Below are 19,237 nucleotides of genomic sequence, written 5' to 3'. Positions count from 1 at the left end.
TCGAGATTAAAGACTCATTTCTTAAGAACTGCTTTTTGTCTTTAGTTTGTTCTCGTTCCTCTGCACCTGAGATTCACACGATTGGCTACGTACGTTGCGAAATAATTTCAACATACCTACGTACATACAAATTTCCCGAATCACGTTAGATTATGTTTAAAATGATTGCAATCATGGTTCAAATTAGTGTAAATGCCAAAGCCTCCCACAGCAGCAAAACGTAATTTTCTTATCGAAGATCCTCGATCAAAGCCCTTCTGCTTGACTCCCTTGTTTCACTTAAAGAGTGGTATTCAATATCTTTGGCAGCTGTTGCATGTGGCACCTCAAGACAAGTCAATATGGTTTCAGCTTAACAGAAAAATGTAACAAATGAACGGACTTTACTGTAAGAGCCAATTTTCTGGGAATCTGCACGACTCTATCCCAACGGGAGTCCTCTGGATTGATTGATTGATCTGCAGTTCAAGTGATTGACACCTATTCTAACAAGAAGCGACTTCGTGCACATTTTCACTGAAGTAGTTTCCTGTAACAAGGGGTTGATGAAGGGAGGAATTATTATTCTTCCCATTTTCTCAGAAGTCCTCTATTTTAGGGGCCTATGAAAAGAGAATTGGGTTTTTAGATTGTGCGTGTTAAGAGACTGGAGAGTGATACTACCGTGTATGTTTTTTTGCGGTTTCACATGATAGTAAAAAAAACATACAAAAACAGCTTTTTATGTTTAATTTTATGTCCTTCCCCCGCACCTCTGATAAGCACAGTTGGCTACGTATTGTGCGAAATAAATGAAACGTACATATGTACGTAGTTATCCAATTTGTTTTCGCATACCGAGTTCATTAAGAAGAAGAAGAAGCTCCCAGCGCGTGGAGTGAAATGCGCTGACATACGTTTCAAACAACACGTAAACATGTCTAAAAAGTATCTGAATCTTGATTTATCCTGGAAGAATCTGATGAGCTATGAAGGTCTTTTTCACAGATGTCCAGTAGGGGCGGGTCAGCGGATTCCATCAACAAATAATACACACCTCTGTGTAAAATCCTATCAGCATGTCCTGAAGAAGTGCATTATGGTCCTCTTCTCTCAATTCACCATCAAAATATATTTCAGCAAATGTGATGGACAGCAGTAGTGATGCAGAGATAAACAACTGTGGACCGGTTTTCATCATCATTGGGACTCATAAGCACAGTGCGGTCAAGTGGGGACTCCATATATGTGGTCTCCAGAGGTAGCCTTTGCAGCAGTGAGTGTCGGTGACCTGTACCGACCAGCGTGGTTGCAGTCGGTTCAGACAACCCAAAACAACCCCCACAACCAACACAGAAATGGGGAGACATTCATCCATCGGCGGATTGACATCGGGCTATATTTTTGCTTTCACTTTTTAATTTAAATAAAGCATTGCATAAATCACGTGGAATCTCAGTGCATATTACTATTTTATGCAGACCTGATTACAGATGGCTGCCCTCATTGACAGCGGTCAGGTGTGTAATACACGGAGTGGATATGAAAAGGCCAGCGGTGGTGAATTCGCATCTTTAATTCAACAGCTGTCATGAGCTTGAAGAGCTTTGGCCTAGAGGTAGCATAATTCACATTCACTCTGTTACTGTGGGCATCTCTGAGAATAATGCCGCCAAGGGCATGAGGTTGTCCTGAACTCGGCGGTCCCAGTTCTCTCCAATGAAAGGCTGCGAGGTGAGCAACAATACCTCTCCCCCCTCCCACGCGTGATTAAATGGTACATGCCAACATGTCCTGTTCACTCAACCTCACACCAGAAGGAATATTGAGGTGACAGACTTAAAAGGGAAAACGGAGAGTGATAGGGAGAGAGGGCAGTTGTGGGGAAGGGGTGGGAGGGGGGGGAAAGATACAGGGAGAGTGAGATGGAGAAAGGATGAGAGATGTCTGGCAGTAGCAAAAATCAATTGGCCCTGTGGGAGAAATTTAGCTGCTTCTTTCATTTACAGATGTAATTGCAAATTTTACTGTGGTACTATTTCATGCAGGTTGAATCCAGTAAAATAGAATGTACTTTCATCTCAGGTTGGTGGATGCAATTAAAAGGGCCGCCGAAATAAATCTCGATACATTTCCCATAATTTCTGAAGCTCGTTATGCGGCGTGTCTAAGAATTGAAAATGTGCGATATTCAATTATGGGAAGATAGTGTGTGGCCTTGAAACTTGTAGTGGCCTATAAATATTGCCGCGCGTGCCGTGGAAGTTTTTTTTGTTAAAGTCCTGGAAAGTTAAAGCGGCTTTAGGCAGCAAGGGTTAGGGTCTTTATCATGGGATGGTACACGTGGGGAAGGCCCACTTTTTAATGGAGTGCATCGCACCCGCTTATCGAACGGAAGTAGACTTGGGAACAGTACTTAAGGCGGGCCATAATTTATCCCCCGCGGCCGCCACGCTTGTGATTAAAACGTCACGCTGCCCACGCTGGCAATCGCAATCGACAATGCTAATCGAAATGCTGTCTCATTTTGACCACTTAAGCACTGTAATTGCTGAAGATTATTAAGGGGGTTTCGGGTAATTTTACACGCTGACAAGAACCCCACTGTCAAATGTGCGAAACCTGCGTGTGGTTACTAAGCCTTTGTGTAATTGACTGGACGTCTTCATTAAGAGGCAGAGCTAATGAAGCATTCCGGAAGTCCACAAAAGTGTTAATTGGATGCCACGTGCAGAGTCTGGTGGCTAAAAGCAAAGCAACGTCAGGACCAGATGTTAGGCCCCTCACCATGGGACTGTGGAATTCCCACCACTGGCCTATGACTGCCAACAGACGTGAGCAATGACCACTGCTCACGTGATGGAGGAGACTTTATTGAGCACCTATCGATGGGCTGCAGGTTGCACTGGTGATGCATTTAACACCCAGTAATTTTCTCGCGCTTCAAGACACCGCGTTGTGAAATGCTTTCCTCCAGCTGTAATACTTTTTTGAATAATTCACAGCCCTTTTTTCAATCCACCGCTGGATGGATGTATGTTGAACTTTTTTCGCACCGTACGGAGCCAACCGTGGTAATCGGAGGTGCAGATGAAGGCCTCCCAATGCCTTGCGGTGACGAGGCTTGTTTGACCATACTTCACCACGTCGGTCAGTTGAAAAGGGTGACCCACGACTAGTTCAGATAGCACTGATCACCAATGTCAACTGTCTCCAGAAATTAAACTCGGGTCGCCAGGTTCGTAGTGCAGCGTGAAAGCGGTCTTCGAACCGCCATGCCACTCGCACCCACTCGGCCTATTCATTACAAGTGCCAAAGGCAGAGGGAGACAAAATAATGCACCTCAATGCAGCAATTCATGCAAAATAAATTCGAGTTTCGGTTATGGGGCAATGTTAATGACGGTGGGATGTTTTCTGTCTTGCCCGACACAATGAAGTCAAAGTGATTTATTGGTTTACACGTTATATATATACGAGACGGTTCTCCACCTTTTAGTTATCGTAACAAAAAAACAGACTATCGTGCTGAGAGCGCCTGGAGAGAACACTCTTGTTTTCTGTGTAGACATCATTGTACTTATACCCCTGGAGCATCCGAGCGGAGGTGGGATGGAGTGCGGAGCTATCTCGGTCGATCCATCAGCATGGACGCTGCATATCCCACGCACCCTCTTACACATTCATCCATCCCCCTGTATCCTATCTCTATGGACCACCACTCCCCCCCTTTCGCTTTTTCGTGCACTTGCATCCTGTGGGTTTGTGTTATGAAGCCTCTCTTGTACGTTGTTCCTGCAGACGGTTGCATCAGTATCCCGTTGGTGTCTTAAGTTTAAAGTGTTTCGCGTATGTGTGTGTGCTTGGCACCTGGGTCTGTCCCGTGACCTCCTGCCAGCAGGGAGTCTTCGATTGTTCACGTGGCCTCAAAGTGCACCTGGCCTGGCACAGGCGCCATGGTGACTTCACCGTCACTTAGTGGCGAATGGCGGGCACTGGTATTGGGGCTTGTTTGTCTCTGCTCGTGGGAGAGCGGTGCCGCAGCGGCTACTGCACCGCACTACGAACCTGGCGACCCGAGTTGGATTTCCACTCGTGGCCAATAACAGAGGTGAATATTTGAACCGGTCCTGGTTCTCCCCTAGGTCGACTCGGCCTTAACGATGCGTACCTGGTGCGGTATGCAAACATCATCACTGGGGAGTTGGCCTTCAACTGCTCGTGCCGTGCCAGCCTTCATTAGTGCTCACTAACAGCGCTTGCCCCGACAGTCTGTTAAAGGCCATATGGGGGATCTTTGCCTTTGTCTCTGCTCAAATGGGAATTGGGAGGTGCTTTCCATTGTTGTTACCGCAGAACCAATAGTGGAAATTCCACATTCCTATAGCAGTGCCATTGACTGCCCAGGACAAATCATGTTGACTTAATGCAAAGTTGTCGCTTGTTAGGGTGCGCACTACGGAGTCAACGGTGGAAATTCCACATTACAATGACAGCGCCGTTCACTGTCTAGGACAAATCCTGTTGACTTTATGCAAAGTTGTCGCTTTGCAAGCAAACTCACGGTTCTTCTCGCTCTTCGGTCGGACTGTCTGTGCTTGTAAGCACGCAGTCGCCTTTCCCAGCGCCTGCTCGAGTATGCGTGAACTCGGGACACTTTAGATTACTGGCGGTCACCTGCTCGGTGCAGTGTTTGTGCAGCCATCCGCATAATGAGGCCATTATTCTACGTCGTTAGTTATGAGAGGCTTCGCGACCGGCCAGCAGTCACAGGGTTGAGAGTTCACATTGCATGGAGGCAAGGGAGGTAGCCGCCTCGGAAGGAAAGCACATTAGGGCATGGAGGATGCAGTGGCGCAGTGGTTAGCGCGCACAGCCATGCGGACCCAAGCGACTGAGTTTGATTCCTGCCCATGGTTGATATTCAGTTTGTGAGTGAAATCTGAGTCGGGTACGCCACGGTGGCAAGACGTGGGTTCGATCCCGACCCTGACACCTACTGTATATTTCCAGTTTGCATGTCTCTCTCCCCGTGGTGGCGTGGTTCTCCGGTTTTTCCCTCCACATTTAGAAATATGCATTTAGAGTATTTGGCTGATAAGCCACTTCGTTGAGCTATCATTTGTGGCCAGGTCACTTATGAAAGAGAGCTATGTAGCTCAGTGGTAAAATAAAAAATAGTTTAGTTTACAATAGGTTTTGGGTCTCCCCCTTCACCAACCCGCACTGATCATCGCTGTGAAGTATGGACAAATCAACCCCAATGACTGACACAGTGTGGGTCAGCGTTCATCCAGCAGTGGATTAAAAATGTTTAATTATTATGATTTTTGTTTTAAATGCCATCACTCAGGATCGATTAATTACTGGATGAAGGAAAGCCTCAAGCTGCAAATTATATGTATTCTTTATTAGAATGTGAACTTTGCTGGATTAACTACGAATTGTAAATAATTGTACCGAGCTTTTGCCACATACGCCACTTGTGTGTGATGCCTTGCAGCTTTCGAAACCCTTATGCCATTTACCGATCCTGCGTGTATGTAACTTGAGCTTAGTGGTTACATGGCGGAGCGCCTGCCTGCCTGACAATCAAGAGGTTACAAAGCCCATTCAGGCTTCGACTCATCCAATCATCCCACTGAGCCTGATTTTAAAAAGTACCACTTTACGGGAAGTCAGCAGTAGTTTTCTGATTGAAAGAATGGTAACTTGTCATAGCAATGCGGAATGTCCACCTACAGTATGGAGATGAGAACTACCCAATGCTTGTTTGAATTAGAGGACTTGAACTAAACATAGCAGTCACGGATGTAGATGTGGAAAATTGCGAGTACATCACCTTGATACGAGGAGGTGCCATTTCACATTGGGTTGGCGATTTTACGATGGCGTGTTGCTGAAGGGGATAGTGTTCTCCGTGCATTTAACTCAATACTGAGTTTTTTTAAGGGTGTCACTATGACAGTCGTAACTATAAGCAAAGCAGCAAAAGAAATGCCGACGTCCTTGTGTATCTTAATGTCAAAGGGGCACTTCATCAAACAAATCAAATACATTTTAAAAAAGACAGACCACGTAGAAAATGTCACACGGTTTATTATTGCTGGTCGTCCAAGCGGCACGGATCCTCATGAAGCAGAAAACGAATTGGACCGGTGCATACGATGTTTGTGGTGGGAAGGTGCCCCCACACACGTTGCGATGCTTACTGGTTATGTGGTAGCAGAAGGCGATCGCGTCAGCCGTGAGTCCACAGCTGCCCTTGCGTCTTCAAAACGTGGCCGTACGCGCCTTCTGTTGCCTTTGGCACGGGATTGAAAGTCGGGGTTTGGCAATGTTTGAGCAACGGTGGACGTTCCATCGGCGAGATGCATGTTTCAGAAGCGTGCGTGCGTGTGTGCTGAGGCCCATCTTTTTACACAGATCATTTATGAGCATCCGTGAGTGGAGATGTGTCGCTACAGAAAAAAAACTTCATTTTAAAGTTATGTGAATCTGTAGTGACAGCAGCGCAGAGCTGTATGAAGCGCTGAGTGGTATTAGAAGTGTCTGTGTGCAGCCAGACCTTTTGGAGGAGGAAGGAATTCATCCAAAATTGAATTCAGGTCGAATTCATAACAAGCTTGCCAGCTCATGATTGGCTACTCAAGATCACGTGATGGGACATCTTAATATCAGACCCTATACCAATATAGTGGTCACTTTTTCTCCTTCAATTCAACCACATTTTTAAAATTGTATTTCTCTGGTGTTAATATTCGTAGAAAAATCACATTTTTTTGGATCGTTTTAATAATGATGATAATCTATTAGTTCACCCTTTCCCATTCTGAGACGACTGCAAGTTGCAGGGTGGGTCCCGTTCACCGTTAAATATGGGAACGCGCAAGCGGTTCACCGTTAATTTTATTTCGAGAGGCGTAGCGCCGTTGTTTTTAAAGACATTGTACTCACCGCGGATAACTGTAGCTACACGACCGCACTCTATGATAGCCGGCGCTAAACTATGCCACACGCCCCTGCCGCATGGCCTTGTGAGAGCCTCGGTACCGATAAAGTAATTTTATTCCAGTTTTTCTGAAGATATACACATACGTCATCGGAACGAGAAAGGGTTAAGAGGTGCTTGCTATGAGTCAGCTGAACCCCGTATATTTCGTGCGGGATCTGTTGAAAGTCTTCAGCATCCAATGAGTTTTAGTGAGCCTGTAAATAACATGTAATCTGTACTGCTGCAAATGAAAGCAATCCAATGCATCATATAAAAGAGGATTTGTATTTACTGGAAATGCAATTATTCCAAGGTCAATAGAATGAGTACCACTTTGTGAATTGTCAACAGTTGTCCTTTACTGGAGACACTGGTCCCTTCCATGGGAATGTGGAATTGACATCTTGAGCTCAGGGACACCACGGTAGATGAGCACCCGCACCTTTGATCACTCGAATCGTTTGTCAAGGATGCACATTTTGACCGGAGCATCTATTTCCCACGTACATTTAGAGTTTCACAGTCATAAGTCTTTGTCGAAACTATTTACTCCACAGGGTGATCCATTCATAGGCACCCCACTAAAATAACAGATCGACATCATAGCCTCGAAACATCTTCCTCCAATCTCAATATGCTAATTAAATATATTTATACACTCTCCTTATCTACACGTCCAACATATGGCCAGTTAGCCATACGCTGGCCACAGTGTTGAGAAGCTACAGGGTCATTATAAATCAGCGGGGCTGTCTACAAATGCTGTTGTCATATCTGGGGCGGAGTGCACAGTACCCTGCCCCAGTGGCCCGGAGAGAATTGAACGTAAGGCATTTGAGGTTGATTGATGATCCAGCACTCAGTCATTCACTCCAGTCACCGCTCACCGGCAGTCAGTTGCCTGCTTATCGCTTTTCTATCGCTACGACTCCTACTCCTACTACCATGGGTACGGTTGCCATGAACTTAACTCACTGATTCCTCCACGTGTGTTGAGGACTCGATCTCGTGGCGAGATGTTAACTATCTCGCCTGGTATGTAGGATGACATGGGTTCGATCCCGACCCTTACGCCTGTATATTTGGAGGTTGCGTGTCATTCTCCCCATGGTCGCGTGGATTTTTCTTTGGGTCCTCCGGTTTTTCCCTCAAATAATAATAAACACGCGTTTAGAGTATTTGGATGCTATAAATTTTCCACGTGAGAAGCCACTTAATTGGGCTATCATTTGTGGCCAGGTCGTTTCTGAAAAACAACTACATAGCTCAGTGGGCCTTTCCCTGGTAATCTCAGTGCAGTGATGCGGCCCAGCGGCTGTGCGTTCGCCGCTTGTAGTTGCAGAGGTTCGTGGTTAGAATCCAGCGGCCTCCCTGGTTATTACTACCGGTTCAATTATCGTGGCCATACAAAACACCATCCGCCTCACATTGGACGTTGAAGATCCCCTGTCGCAAGAAGAGGTCACTGTGTTCCTGGAGTCCACGTTTGCTAAATTCGAAAAATTACACCACAAATTACTAAATTGGGATTACACGCGGCAATCATCGCCCCCCCCCCGCCCGCCCTTTCTGGCAGCCTAATCCCCAATTGCAGGCAAGGTGCTGAGTGACTTTGTACCCACCGGGACAACAGCCGCTGGGGGTGCCCTCTCAAATGTGTTGAGATGAGATGTGATGCAAGACGCTTGTCGCGTGTACAGCGCTCCGAGATACTACTCGTCTCTTTAAAAAAAAGTCAACAAAGTTACTATCATACGCAAGAACAGGCCATATGTCTCTGTGTGTAGACACTCTACCAGAGACAAATGGCCTGTGGGGAGCGGTAGTGTAGTGGTTAGCGAGCTGCGCTACGAACCCGGCGACCCGAGTTCGATTCCCGCTCATGGCCTCCCCTAGGTCGACCCAGCCTAAAACGAGTACCTGGTGTGTTGTGTAAACATCGCCGCTATACGGGGAGGGGATCATTGTTCATGGTACACAGAGCAGCCCGTTAATGTTGCGCCGTGTCCTTCTGCGACCAGGAGCGACCAGCTGTGCGTGGGCGACTACCTGCACTCGGTGAACGGGATCCACGTGTCCCGGCTGCGGCACGAGGAGATTGTGAGTCTCCTGCGCAGCATCGGGGAGCGCGCCCTGCTCGAGGTGGAGTACCCCCTGCCCCCGCCCGGTGAGTGCCCTTCTCGGGGATGTTACCCGAACTTAACACTGGAACCGGTAAGCAGTGATACACCTCCGATTAGCACGGTTGGCTACATACGGTGTGAAAGAAGTTCAACCTACATGCATACGACGCTTCGCAAAGAAAATGGTGATACCAGATTTGGGTTCCCAGTTTTAATCAGTTTACATCCATGAATGTATGTATGTTGAACTTATTTCGCGCCATACATAGCCCACCGTGCTAACCTATCATCGGCTGTCCTGCCACTGTCCCTCATTAAAGGCCATGGTAACTTGAAGTTCACTCAAAGTCCAACTGTGCATTCTGGGGTACAAAGCAGTGGGACACAGGCACAGAGACACACATATTTCGAGACAGACACTGGGACACAGGGATGGAGACACAGAGAGATACACATACACACACAGAGTTTGTTTCCATTGGTTAACTGGAACAGACCCGTAAAAGCCGATTACTCGGAGGGTGAGTTACCAAAACCGAATGAGGTGAATCAATCGGTTCGACATCCTGGCTCTGCCGCTCCTCGGTGTAACCGGCTCGCTTTCCACGGTTTTCTGTCATATTGTTTTTGATGATGATTTGTTTCAAATTGAAAGAAAAGAGAACAAGATGTGGGGACAGAGAACAACGTGAGGACTGCTCGCTTTCAACATTTGCCGAACCCTCGTAGCGGTCACCATGAAGCTGTCGCGCACGCGAGGCCTTCGTCGTGCGCTTGAGCCGGGTGCTGTGCAGTCACATTGTCAGGGCTCATCATTGTTTCTTTCCCCTGTCCTTAATTGTAGAAAATATTTGGTTTATTGCCGGATTGACGTGATTTCGGCTGTAATTCATACGAGGCAATAGCACGCACACACGTGTTATATCAGACCACGGCGGCATGAGGTTTTTTTACCTCCCTGTACGTCAAGGTCAGAGCGTCTCCCTTTCTTTAATGACCAGTGGGGGGTGGTGGCACTCGCCTTTGCTGGGGCGCCCTGAGGGAGCGGTGGGAATGCCCCGCTCCTCTGGTGGGTGCGAGTGTCACTCTGTGTAAAGGGGTGGGTTGGGGAGCCTCGTTATAGTCTGCGATGTCCAGCCAGTTGACCCTGCTGGTAGAGCAAATCGGGCTCACGGTTTCAAAGGCCTCGGTTGCCAATTTTTTGACGGGGTCGATTAAACGGGAACCACTTTGTGGGAAATCGACAGTGGTTGTCATATGGAGAGACTGGCCCAGCTGGAGGAATGTGGAATTTACACAGCTGCCTTGGGAGTGCTATCTGAGAGGGAATGCCATCCTTAATTCTGATGTAAACATGGAGAAACAGATCATTTCTGAATAACCTTCAATTATCATAATGGCCTTCCAGTATAACATCGTACATGAGCATATATTTTTGACAATACAGCCTTAGAACAGTTTTCACTTCATAAAGCCTCATCAACAAGGTGTGGCCTAGTTGACTGTTAGTATATTAACATCTCGCCACAGTGGCGAGATGTTAACTACCTCGCCTGGTAAACAGGAGGTCGTGGGTTCAATCCCGATCCTGATGCCTCTATACTTGGAGTTTGCATGTTCTCCCCATTGTCGAATGGATTTTTCTCCAGGTCCTCTGGTTTTTACCTTCACATTTAGAATCAACATCATGCGTTCAGAGTATTTGGCTGCTACACATTTCCACGTGATAAGCCACTTCGTTTGGCTATCATTTGTGGCCAGGTTGCTTCTGAAAAGGGCTGTATAGCTCAGTGGGCCTTACCTGGTAAAATAAGAATAGTAATGTTATGTGTGGGCACATGCAGACACCCATGAAACATAGCAATAGTATATTACGGGATATTTTTGTTTCCTTGCAAAAGGTTTCTATTTGCTGTTTGAACATCTTAGCACCTGTTTTATTGCCAAAAAGGGTAAAACCTATTCTCATTAATATCAATAGTAGCTGACAGCCCATTGTTAATTCACTGCTGTGTGTTTGACCATACTTCACCACACTGGTCAATGCGGATTTGTGTGAAGAGAGGAGGGGCCGAGCGCCACTCAGTACCACTTGCCACCGGTAACCTTGGACCGGAATGAAACTCAGGTCACCGGGTGTACTGTATATGCAGTATGCTAACCAGTGCACCACCACTCAACCCCCACCCACAAATAATGTGGGAGACAATAATGGCATTGCAGCAGCGCACAGCAAATCTCCCAGGGCTTGTTTCCATGCCCCCCCCCCCCTTAGCCACTGCGAATTAAATTGTCACGGTTGTGAGGCAGTTTGCCTGAATCTTTCCTCTGGGAGTCGACACTGCTGTAATATTGCGGGGCTCTTAGGATATATTAGGAAACCGGAGGTTGAGTGCAGGCGCTCGAGACTTGTGAAAGTTCCGTGCGGATTCCTCATTATGGATTGCAAATTACACCAAGGCACAAGTTTTTTTTTAATGTTTACTGGACACGGGCGGACGCAAAGGCCTGTAATGCAACATGCCCAGCATCTATTAGCATTCATGACAGTGTTGCAGATAAGGACTACCACATTCTTATGGTTTATGAGATGCTTCGGAAAGTAAGATTCTGGAGAGCGCTGTTTTTTTTTATAATGGTGACAGACATATTTTAGAAGATTATCATGAACAACTCGATGAAAACACATCTTCTTGAGGATAATGTATTTTGACGGAGGGTCATCTACTGGTTAGACGATTCTGATCTACGAGAGCAGTCTACTTCATCGCAAGGCCCGCGGGCCACTGGCGGCCCCTGGTGACCTTTCGTGCGGCCCCTGACGTGCGGCCTCCCACAATACACAAATGGTGAAAACACCCCCTATCATCATCGCGCTGCTGTCAAACTCCAATGGTTTCAAATGTGTGGCGGCCCTCGCACTGATTATGTGTTATCAGCGAAAGTGGACCTCCACTGAAAATTAGTGAAGAATACTGTACTAGATTTAATTAGGTATTTTAAACAACAATGGATTCTCCAGATCCCCAAAGTTTTCTGTAAAATACAGCCGGAGCATACAGTAACACGTTCCCTGAAATAACTTATGAACTCGTGAAAATAGATGTAGGGAGGGATGTTCCAAAGTTGAGCAGGGCAAGGAAAGGAGGAACAGAAACATTGCCCTATAATATGAAGGTTTATTTTATATGTCGGCTTTCATGATAAATATCATTATGATTGTTTAATAGTTTATTTGAAGTTAGATCGTGTCGGTAGATTACCAGTTGTTTTGCTAGAACCCTCCACCACCGGACAGAGCCAATCAAATCAAGTTGTCACATCATGGGCAAAAATGGCCAGTTCTGATATGGTTTTTAAGACAACCGGAGTGTTGAAAAGCAAAATGTTTATCGTGAGAGGAAACGGTGAAGCGATTAGAATGAGTCCTCAATATTGGTGGAGGTTTGAAGGAATGAAGTCTGTGAAAACTGTCCATCATGGAAGTAACTTCTTTAGCACCGTACGTAGCTAACCGTGCAAATCGGAGGTGCGAACATGACAGTGGTGGGTGGATGGAGAGAGTCAACGAGCAGCACGGTCCACCGCACAGCTTCATGTTGAATTCTGTTGATGAACCAGGCAGGGACACAGAGTTCCTTCCAACCAGCACGTGGCAGGAGTATCCCAGTCTTGGCAGAACACGTGCTTTGCACTGCAGTAGTGACTCGTCAGAGGCGAGGAAGGCTTTGTCGCACAAGAGCAACCCAATCTTCTAATACATCTCTTTTATAAAAACATACGAATTTAACCATTCTATGATGCATCGGGTGAAATCGTTGTGTCAGGAAGATGAATGGATTTAATATGGGTGCAATTGTTAATATGATTGGAAGAACGAAAGCTTTGATGGCATTACACGATAATAGCATCGATTGGGCTTTATTTGAAATGAAAGTGACCAGATGTTTGGCAAAGGATCGTGCTCAAGTTATCGTGATTAAAGGGGACGTTTCAGGAGCGTCTTGGAATAGCTGAAAATCTGTCGCTGTCTGCTCGTGATTCGAATTTAGGCGAGGAATGAAAGAATAATAACCTAACCGTTAATGGATGTCCATTGTCATTTATATGAATACATTAACCCCCTCCCACCCCTCTGGTAGTCACAGCTGATTGGATCACAAGTGATGGCATCACATTTATCCCCTCTATTTCACCGAAACAGGAGGATTCCTCCACAACTCTGGCTGTCGCCTGATGATGCTGGTTGTAATTACCGGTTAAACGTAACAGTCCTCAAATTGTAAACGTTGTGGGTTTACTCTCCAACACACTAGTGTGCTGAACTAGTAACTAATTGGCATGTTTTGTTTATGTGACAAACCTTACTAATTGGCTGTTTTGGGAGGTGGCGGGTTTAATGACACATTCATATTTACTCGATCTAACCCAAAAAAAGTATTTTATTGAATGAAATAACTCCTGCTTGGGGCGTCCACAATCCAGTGGCTATCTGAGCCCAGTTCCAAGTTTGGATGAAAAGTAGGAGGGTCGGGCAAAAGGGTGGTGCCAAGACTTTGGCCGCGAAGAAAAAATGGATGAAAATAATCCAATGTGCATGACGACCACAGAAGACGAACAGCGAATGGCTTGATGACGACACAAACGATTGGTGCCAGAAAGATGCTGCCACTACTTGAGCATCCAATAATAGAGGTTTCTGGGTTAGTGCGCGCAAATATGAATGCGTCGTTAAACCCGCCACCACCCGACACAGCCAATTAGTAAGGTTATTCTTACTAATTGCATGTTTTCTTTAAGCGATTAACCTTACTACTTCGCTGTGTCGGGTGGTGTCAGGTTTAACGACACATTTATATTTACATGATCTAACCCAGAAACCTCTATTATGAATAATATTGGTCGCGAAAGCCTACGTATTAAACTGACTACTTGAGTATATTGGCACAAGACAGAAGATAGTGGACATAAATGACGAAATGTGCAGTCGACACCTACTACGGGCAATCTTCCCATGGATCGCGATGATGATGAATTAATGAAATAGTGATATCATCAGCCAAAGAATGAATGACATTGCGAGCAAAAGTTACCCAGTAATTTATAAAGAGAAGAAATAACTTCATTCGGAAGTTTCCAGAGGATTTTTTTTTTACAAATAACCACACGGGATGATGAGCACTGATTGGAAAGATGAATGGCAAGTTAAGTCTTGCTTCTTTATTTTGACGGAACAGTTGCCACTTCCACTGAATATTTAACGTGTGTTCCTCGTGATTTTGTAGTTGGCATGAGATGCAAGGGGAGATCCCAACGGCACAATCTCTTGCAGCCCCTCTGTTTCCAGGAGATGGCCCCTTGACAGCTGCACTTCAACCACAGTGGAAGGTTACATTTTACAAAACTGTTAAAAGTGGATAGAATTTTTTTTTACGATTTTTATTTTACCAGGTAAGGCCCATTGAGCTATACAGCTCTTTTTAAAAGCGAACTGGCCGCAAATAATAGCTCAACGAAGTGGCTTATTATTACGTGGAAATGTATAGCAGCCATATACTCTGGACGCACGTCGATTCTAAATATGGAGGAAAAAATCGGAGGACCCGAAGAAAAATCCACGCCACCACGGGGAGAACAAGCAAACCCCAAATATACAGGCATCAGGGTAAGGATCGATCCCACGACTTCCTGTATACCAGGTGAGGGAGTTAACATCTCACCACCGACGACCAAGGCACACTAATGCACTGTTAGTTGCATAAGAAGCGGTGCGGGAAATGATACATCACGAAGGGCTTCCTTGTTCAGTGTCCATTGTCATGGAAAATGGAGCATGTTGCTGCGTGAATGATACACCTAAAGGAGAGAGGTGTTTGACCGCTGTGAGATAATGCTGAGAGTTACCAACTGGAGAAGTGCTTTCAACTTTTTATGGAGCTTCGACACTGCATCAAGAACATCTCATGGAGTACTGGGTTGATCCGAAATGCGATTTAGCAGTAGGTGAGTACCGCAGTTTTAATCATGGTTCCCAACTGGAAAAAAAAATCGACTTTGCAGCCAACAATCAACTTATCAGTGGTGTACAGTAGCTTTCCTGCAGCAGTTGTGAACTGATCAGGGTGTTGAAGTGTCCAAGAGCAAGGGCTTTGGCTTCTGCTTGTTGCAGATGCGCAGCGCTCATTGGTGCTACAAGGAGTAAGATGAGAAAGGTGGGGGAAGGGGATGTCTACAGTTGGTGAGCGGAAGACAGAAATCCTCTCGACTCACGCACCAAAACGACTATTAGGAGTTCCACGGAGAAGGTAGGGCGCGCTAATTACAGCCGGAGCAGAGACAGCTGGCGAGAGCACTCTTCCATCTCAATCCAAATTTGATTATACATTGTCGATTCTGTATCACAACCCCAATTGCAATTGACATCATATATCGTCGTCTGTTTATGTACATTGCACGATAGTCACCCTATATTTGTGCAATTTGTCGTGTTTTTATAGCTTAGTTTTGTCCTTTGTGTCGTGTTTAATCTGGAGATAAATCTTCCCGGAGCTGATTTGGGCTGCGGAGATTCCAAAGAACACAGGATGAGATGTTACTATCCTTTGTGCAAGCACTTCCAAGAGTTCATGAACAGTGAGCCTGGTGAAATTTGGGGAGCGCATCGTCAGTAGTGAACCTTTGGTTCCTAGGGTGTTTCGGCCTTTCATACTATACACCCTCCCCAAAGGCGGCCAGCGACAGGGTGATCAATCCTACGCTTGCGTCCCATTCCCAATTAGTCATAGGAGTTGCCTTGTTGTTGATAGCCAACATCCCATGGGACTATGCATGGCAGGGGCATCCTCCTCCCTGAGTCAAGCATTTTTGACTGCATACCTCCTGGCCCTCTCACTTTGGGGCCCAGCTGGGGTCTTTCCTCTTCATCCAGAGCCACTGACTGCTGCCTTCTGCCGCCTCCGATACAGCTCTGATTGCCGAACGCTGGCTCTGGCCCTTAATTCCCAGGTCTCTAAGCAGTCTGGTTGTAGATGTTGCCACAAAACCTCTGCAGCCCACCTCCACTGGTCGGACTTCTGTGTTCCAGCCATGATGCCGTGCTTCGGCAGCTAGATCGGCATAGCGCAGATGTTTTCGCTCATAAGCCTCATCTACTGAGTCCTCCCAGGGTACTGTGAGCTCAATGATGAAGATCTTCTTGAGCGAACGGGACCAGAGCACCATGTCAGGTCTTAGGGTGGTGGTTGCGATCTCCGGAGGAAACACAAGTTGCCGGCCAATGTCAGCTAGCATTTTCCAGTCGCGGGCCAAGTGCAGCTGGTCTCGCTCTATTGGTGTAGAGCTGCTCTTCGGTGGTTTAGCCCCTTCGCGGACAAAGGTCGTTCGTAAGGGGTGTGATGCTGCTGGGGGTGGTAGGGAGTTGGTGGCAGCTCGCTTGTCCTCCAGGGCGGACGCAAGGTTTTTAAGGACTTGGTTGTGACGCCAAGTGTAGCGTCCTTGGGTGAGGCTTGTTTTACACCCTGTGAGAATGTGCCTGAGGTTGGCTGGCATGGAACAGAGGGCACAGTCCAGATCTTCACCATACCATTGGTGAAGATTAACTGGTGTTGGAAGGACGTCATATGTTGCTCTGAGGGAAAAGCTCAACCGCCTCGCTTTCATGGCCCACAGATCCTTCCAGCTGATCTTCCTCTTCTCCACACTGTCCCATCAAGTCCACTGTCCCTGTTTGGCAAGACAGACTGCCTTGGCCCACCTTGCAGCCTCCTCCTGATGGCGTACTTCCTGCACTGCCATCTTCCGCCGCTCTGGTGCAGTGGCCTTACTCCAAGCAGCACGGCTAGTTAGCCCAAGGCCTCCTCTTCCTTGCTGAACATGACCCACAATGTCAGCATGTCTGAGGGCTGCTGTTGCCTCCTGGACTGCTTTTCCTGGCCTCCATTTGCGCCCAGTTGCCAAGGTCGGCGCGTTGTTGCTCACCACTGGGTCTCGAAATTCATTCAGTGTCATCTGGAGCCTGGTTTTTGCACACTTGAATTCCTCGGTCAGACTGGTGAGGGGCAGCTTGAGGACACCATCTCCATAGAGGCCTATGGTGGTAAGGCATCGTGGAACTCCGAGCCACTTCTTTAAGTAGCTCGTGACTCCTCTTTCCATCTTCTCCACTGTTGAGATTGGAACCTCATACACTGCTAGGGGCCACAACACCCGGGGTAGGAGACCAAACTGCAGACACCAGGCCTTTAACTTTCCAGGTAGCTGGGTGTTGTCGATGGACTGTAGGCTACTACTGATGTCTTTGCGCAGCTGTTGCACCTGGTCTTTGTCCTTCAGGCTTGCATCATACCACCTTCCAAGGCTTTTTACCGGCTGCTCAGACACTGTTGGGATTTGGTCATCTCCGATGAAGAATTTCAGGTCACAGAGTACTCCCTTCACAATCGAGATGCTGCGTGACTTGGATGGTTTAATCTTCATACGGGCCCAGCTGATGTTCTCCTCGAGTTTTCTGAGCAGTCTCCTGGTGCATGGGACAGTGGTGGTCAATGTTGTAATGTCGTCCATGTAGGCTCTGAGTGAGTATTATGTTTGCAATATTTTAAATTCCTCATCACGTGATATAGTTGCGTTTAGTTTTTTTGTGCAATTATTATCCAAAAATTACATCCTGATCTCTTGAGTTTTCACTGCCTGGCTAAACAGAATCAACTTCAACTCCAGACAGGGCAGAGAGACTCTTCAGGATGTTTGCAGCAGGAGTCGGTGGTACTTGTGTATGTAGAGTCTGTTCTCCTACAATGCGGTAGTTCCGTTCTTGAGGAACACCGCGTTATGGAAAAATCGCGTTATAATAAATAATATAGAGAATAAGAACAAGGACTGGATGGCTGAAATGGCGGGAGATGACTGGTGTGGTGTGCGATAAGAGGGTCCCAGTTTGGATGAAGGGAAAAGTGTGCTGGGGCACAAGACAAAGGGAGGACTAAGCTGTGGCAGTCACAGAGATGAGGATGTTGCGGTGGATGTTGGGTTTAACAAGGAAGGACAGGTTGAGAAATGAAGAAGTGAGAGGAAGACTCAAGGTGATAGATATCACAGATAATATGAGAGAGAAAAAGATTGGTGTGGTTTGGTCATGTGGAGAGACAGCATGAAAATTATGTGGGTCAGACAGTCTGCCTCAGCAGCAGACCATGCTTTCCCACCTGATGATGGACACTTGTGTTGTGCCCGAAACGTCGTGATTTGTTTTATTTTATACCTACGTGACTTTACCGAAAGAAGCAAAGAGTATGGATTCTTGCAGTCACGAAAGCTTCAAATCAAGATTGGAAGGAAAGAGTTCAAGAGGAAGGCAGAAAAAGAGGTGGGGCGATGTGGTGCGATTGGACATGGTGGCCCTAGGAGCGGAATGAGAGATGGCGCAGGGAAGGGCAGCGTGGAGAAGGTTGGCAAGGACAGCGGACCCCACATGAGTGGGACAAACACGTGGAAGAAGATATAATATAAGGGTAAAGCACAGTCTGATATAACACGTGAGATGTGTACGCAGGCGGAGCAAAGACTGATGCATGTGGGTAGCATCTAGAAGCATCCAGAAGCATCCCGCCTTGTGCGATGTTACGCCGAGGCAGCCATACGACCGCTTATTCTTACTCACGCGACGTAGATCCGTTCACTCAATCGCGTTACATCCAATTCGCGGATGTGAAACAACACGCGGTGTTCTAGGATAACTAACTGTATGCTGAACTTCTTTTGCACCACTGTATGTAGCCAACCGTGCTTTTCGGAAGTTCGAGGAAAGGACAACAAACCAAACACAAGAAGCAGTTCTAAAGAAACTAGTTTTCCATCGAGATTTAAATGTGCATAGCTCCGTTAGTACTCCCGTGGGTGCCTTCTACGACGAGGCATGCATTGACATCTTCCACGACTCGACCGATCAGAATAAAGGGAAACTTAGAAATACAGGGTGATATTAAAACTCTATGTGTGTAATACGTAGACTTACTTCGTGTGTGTGTGTGCGTACATATACAATACAATGGCCACCTCCTCAGCTCGTCGTCGTGGAGGTCATCCTCCCTTCCCCCCCTATCTCGGTTCCCATCTTTGGATTGCCCAATCGCTTATGCACAAT

General features: G+C 46.7%; 1 protein-coding gene across 2 annotated transcripts in view; it reads left to right on the top strand.

The window, feature by feature from the left end:
- The window catches only part of LOC144934731 (glutamate receptor-interacting protein 1-like), a 272,140-nt gene that overhangs the window by 102,607 nt on the left and 150,296 nt on the right, over positions 1-19,237 (top strand). For both annotated transcript variants that reach the window (XM_078860808.1, XM_078860807.1), the window contains exon 4: positions 8,995-9,140. In XM_078860808.1, the coding sequence (XP_078716934.1) occupies positions 8,995-9,140 (146 nt within the window). The remainder of the gene's footprint in view (positions 1-8,994; positions 9,141-19,237) is intronic.

The sequence above is a fragment of the Lampetra fluviatilis genome, chromosome 11 (genome assembly GCF_964198595.1).
Source record: "Lampetra fluviatilis chromosome 11, kcLamFluv1.1, whole genome shotgun sequence".
Lineage (NCBI taxonomy): Eukaryota > Metazoa > Chordata > Hyperoartia > Petromyzontiformes > Petromyzontidae > Lampetra > Lampetra fluviatilis.
The sequence above is the reverse complement of the archived record's forward strand: the minus strand, read 5'-3'. Positions and strand labels throughout refer to the sequence as shown.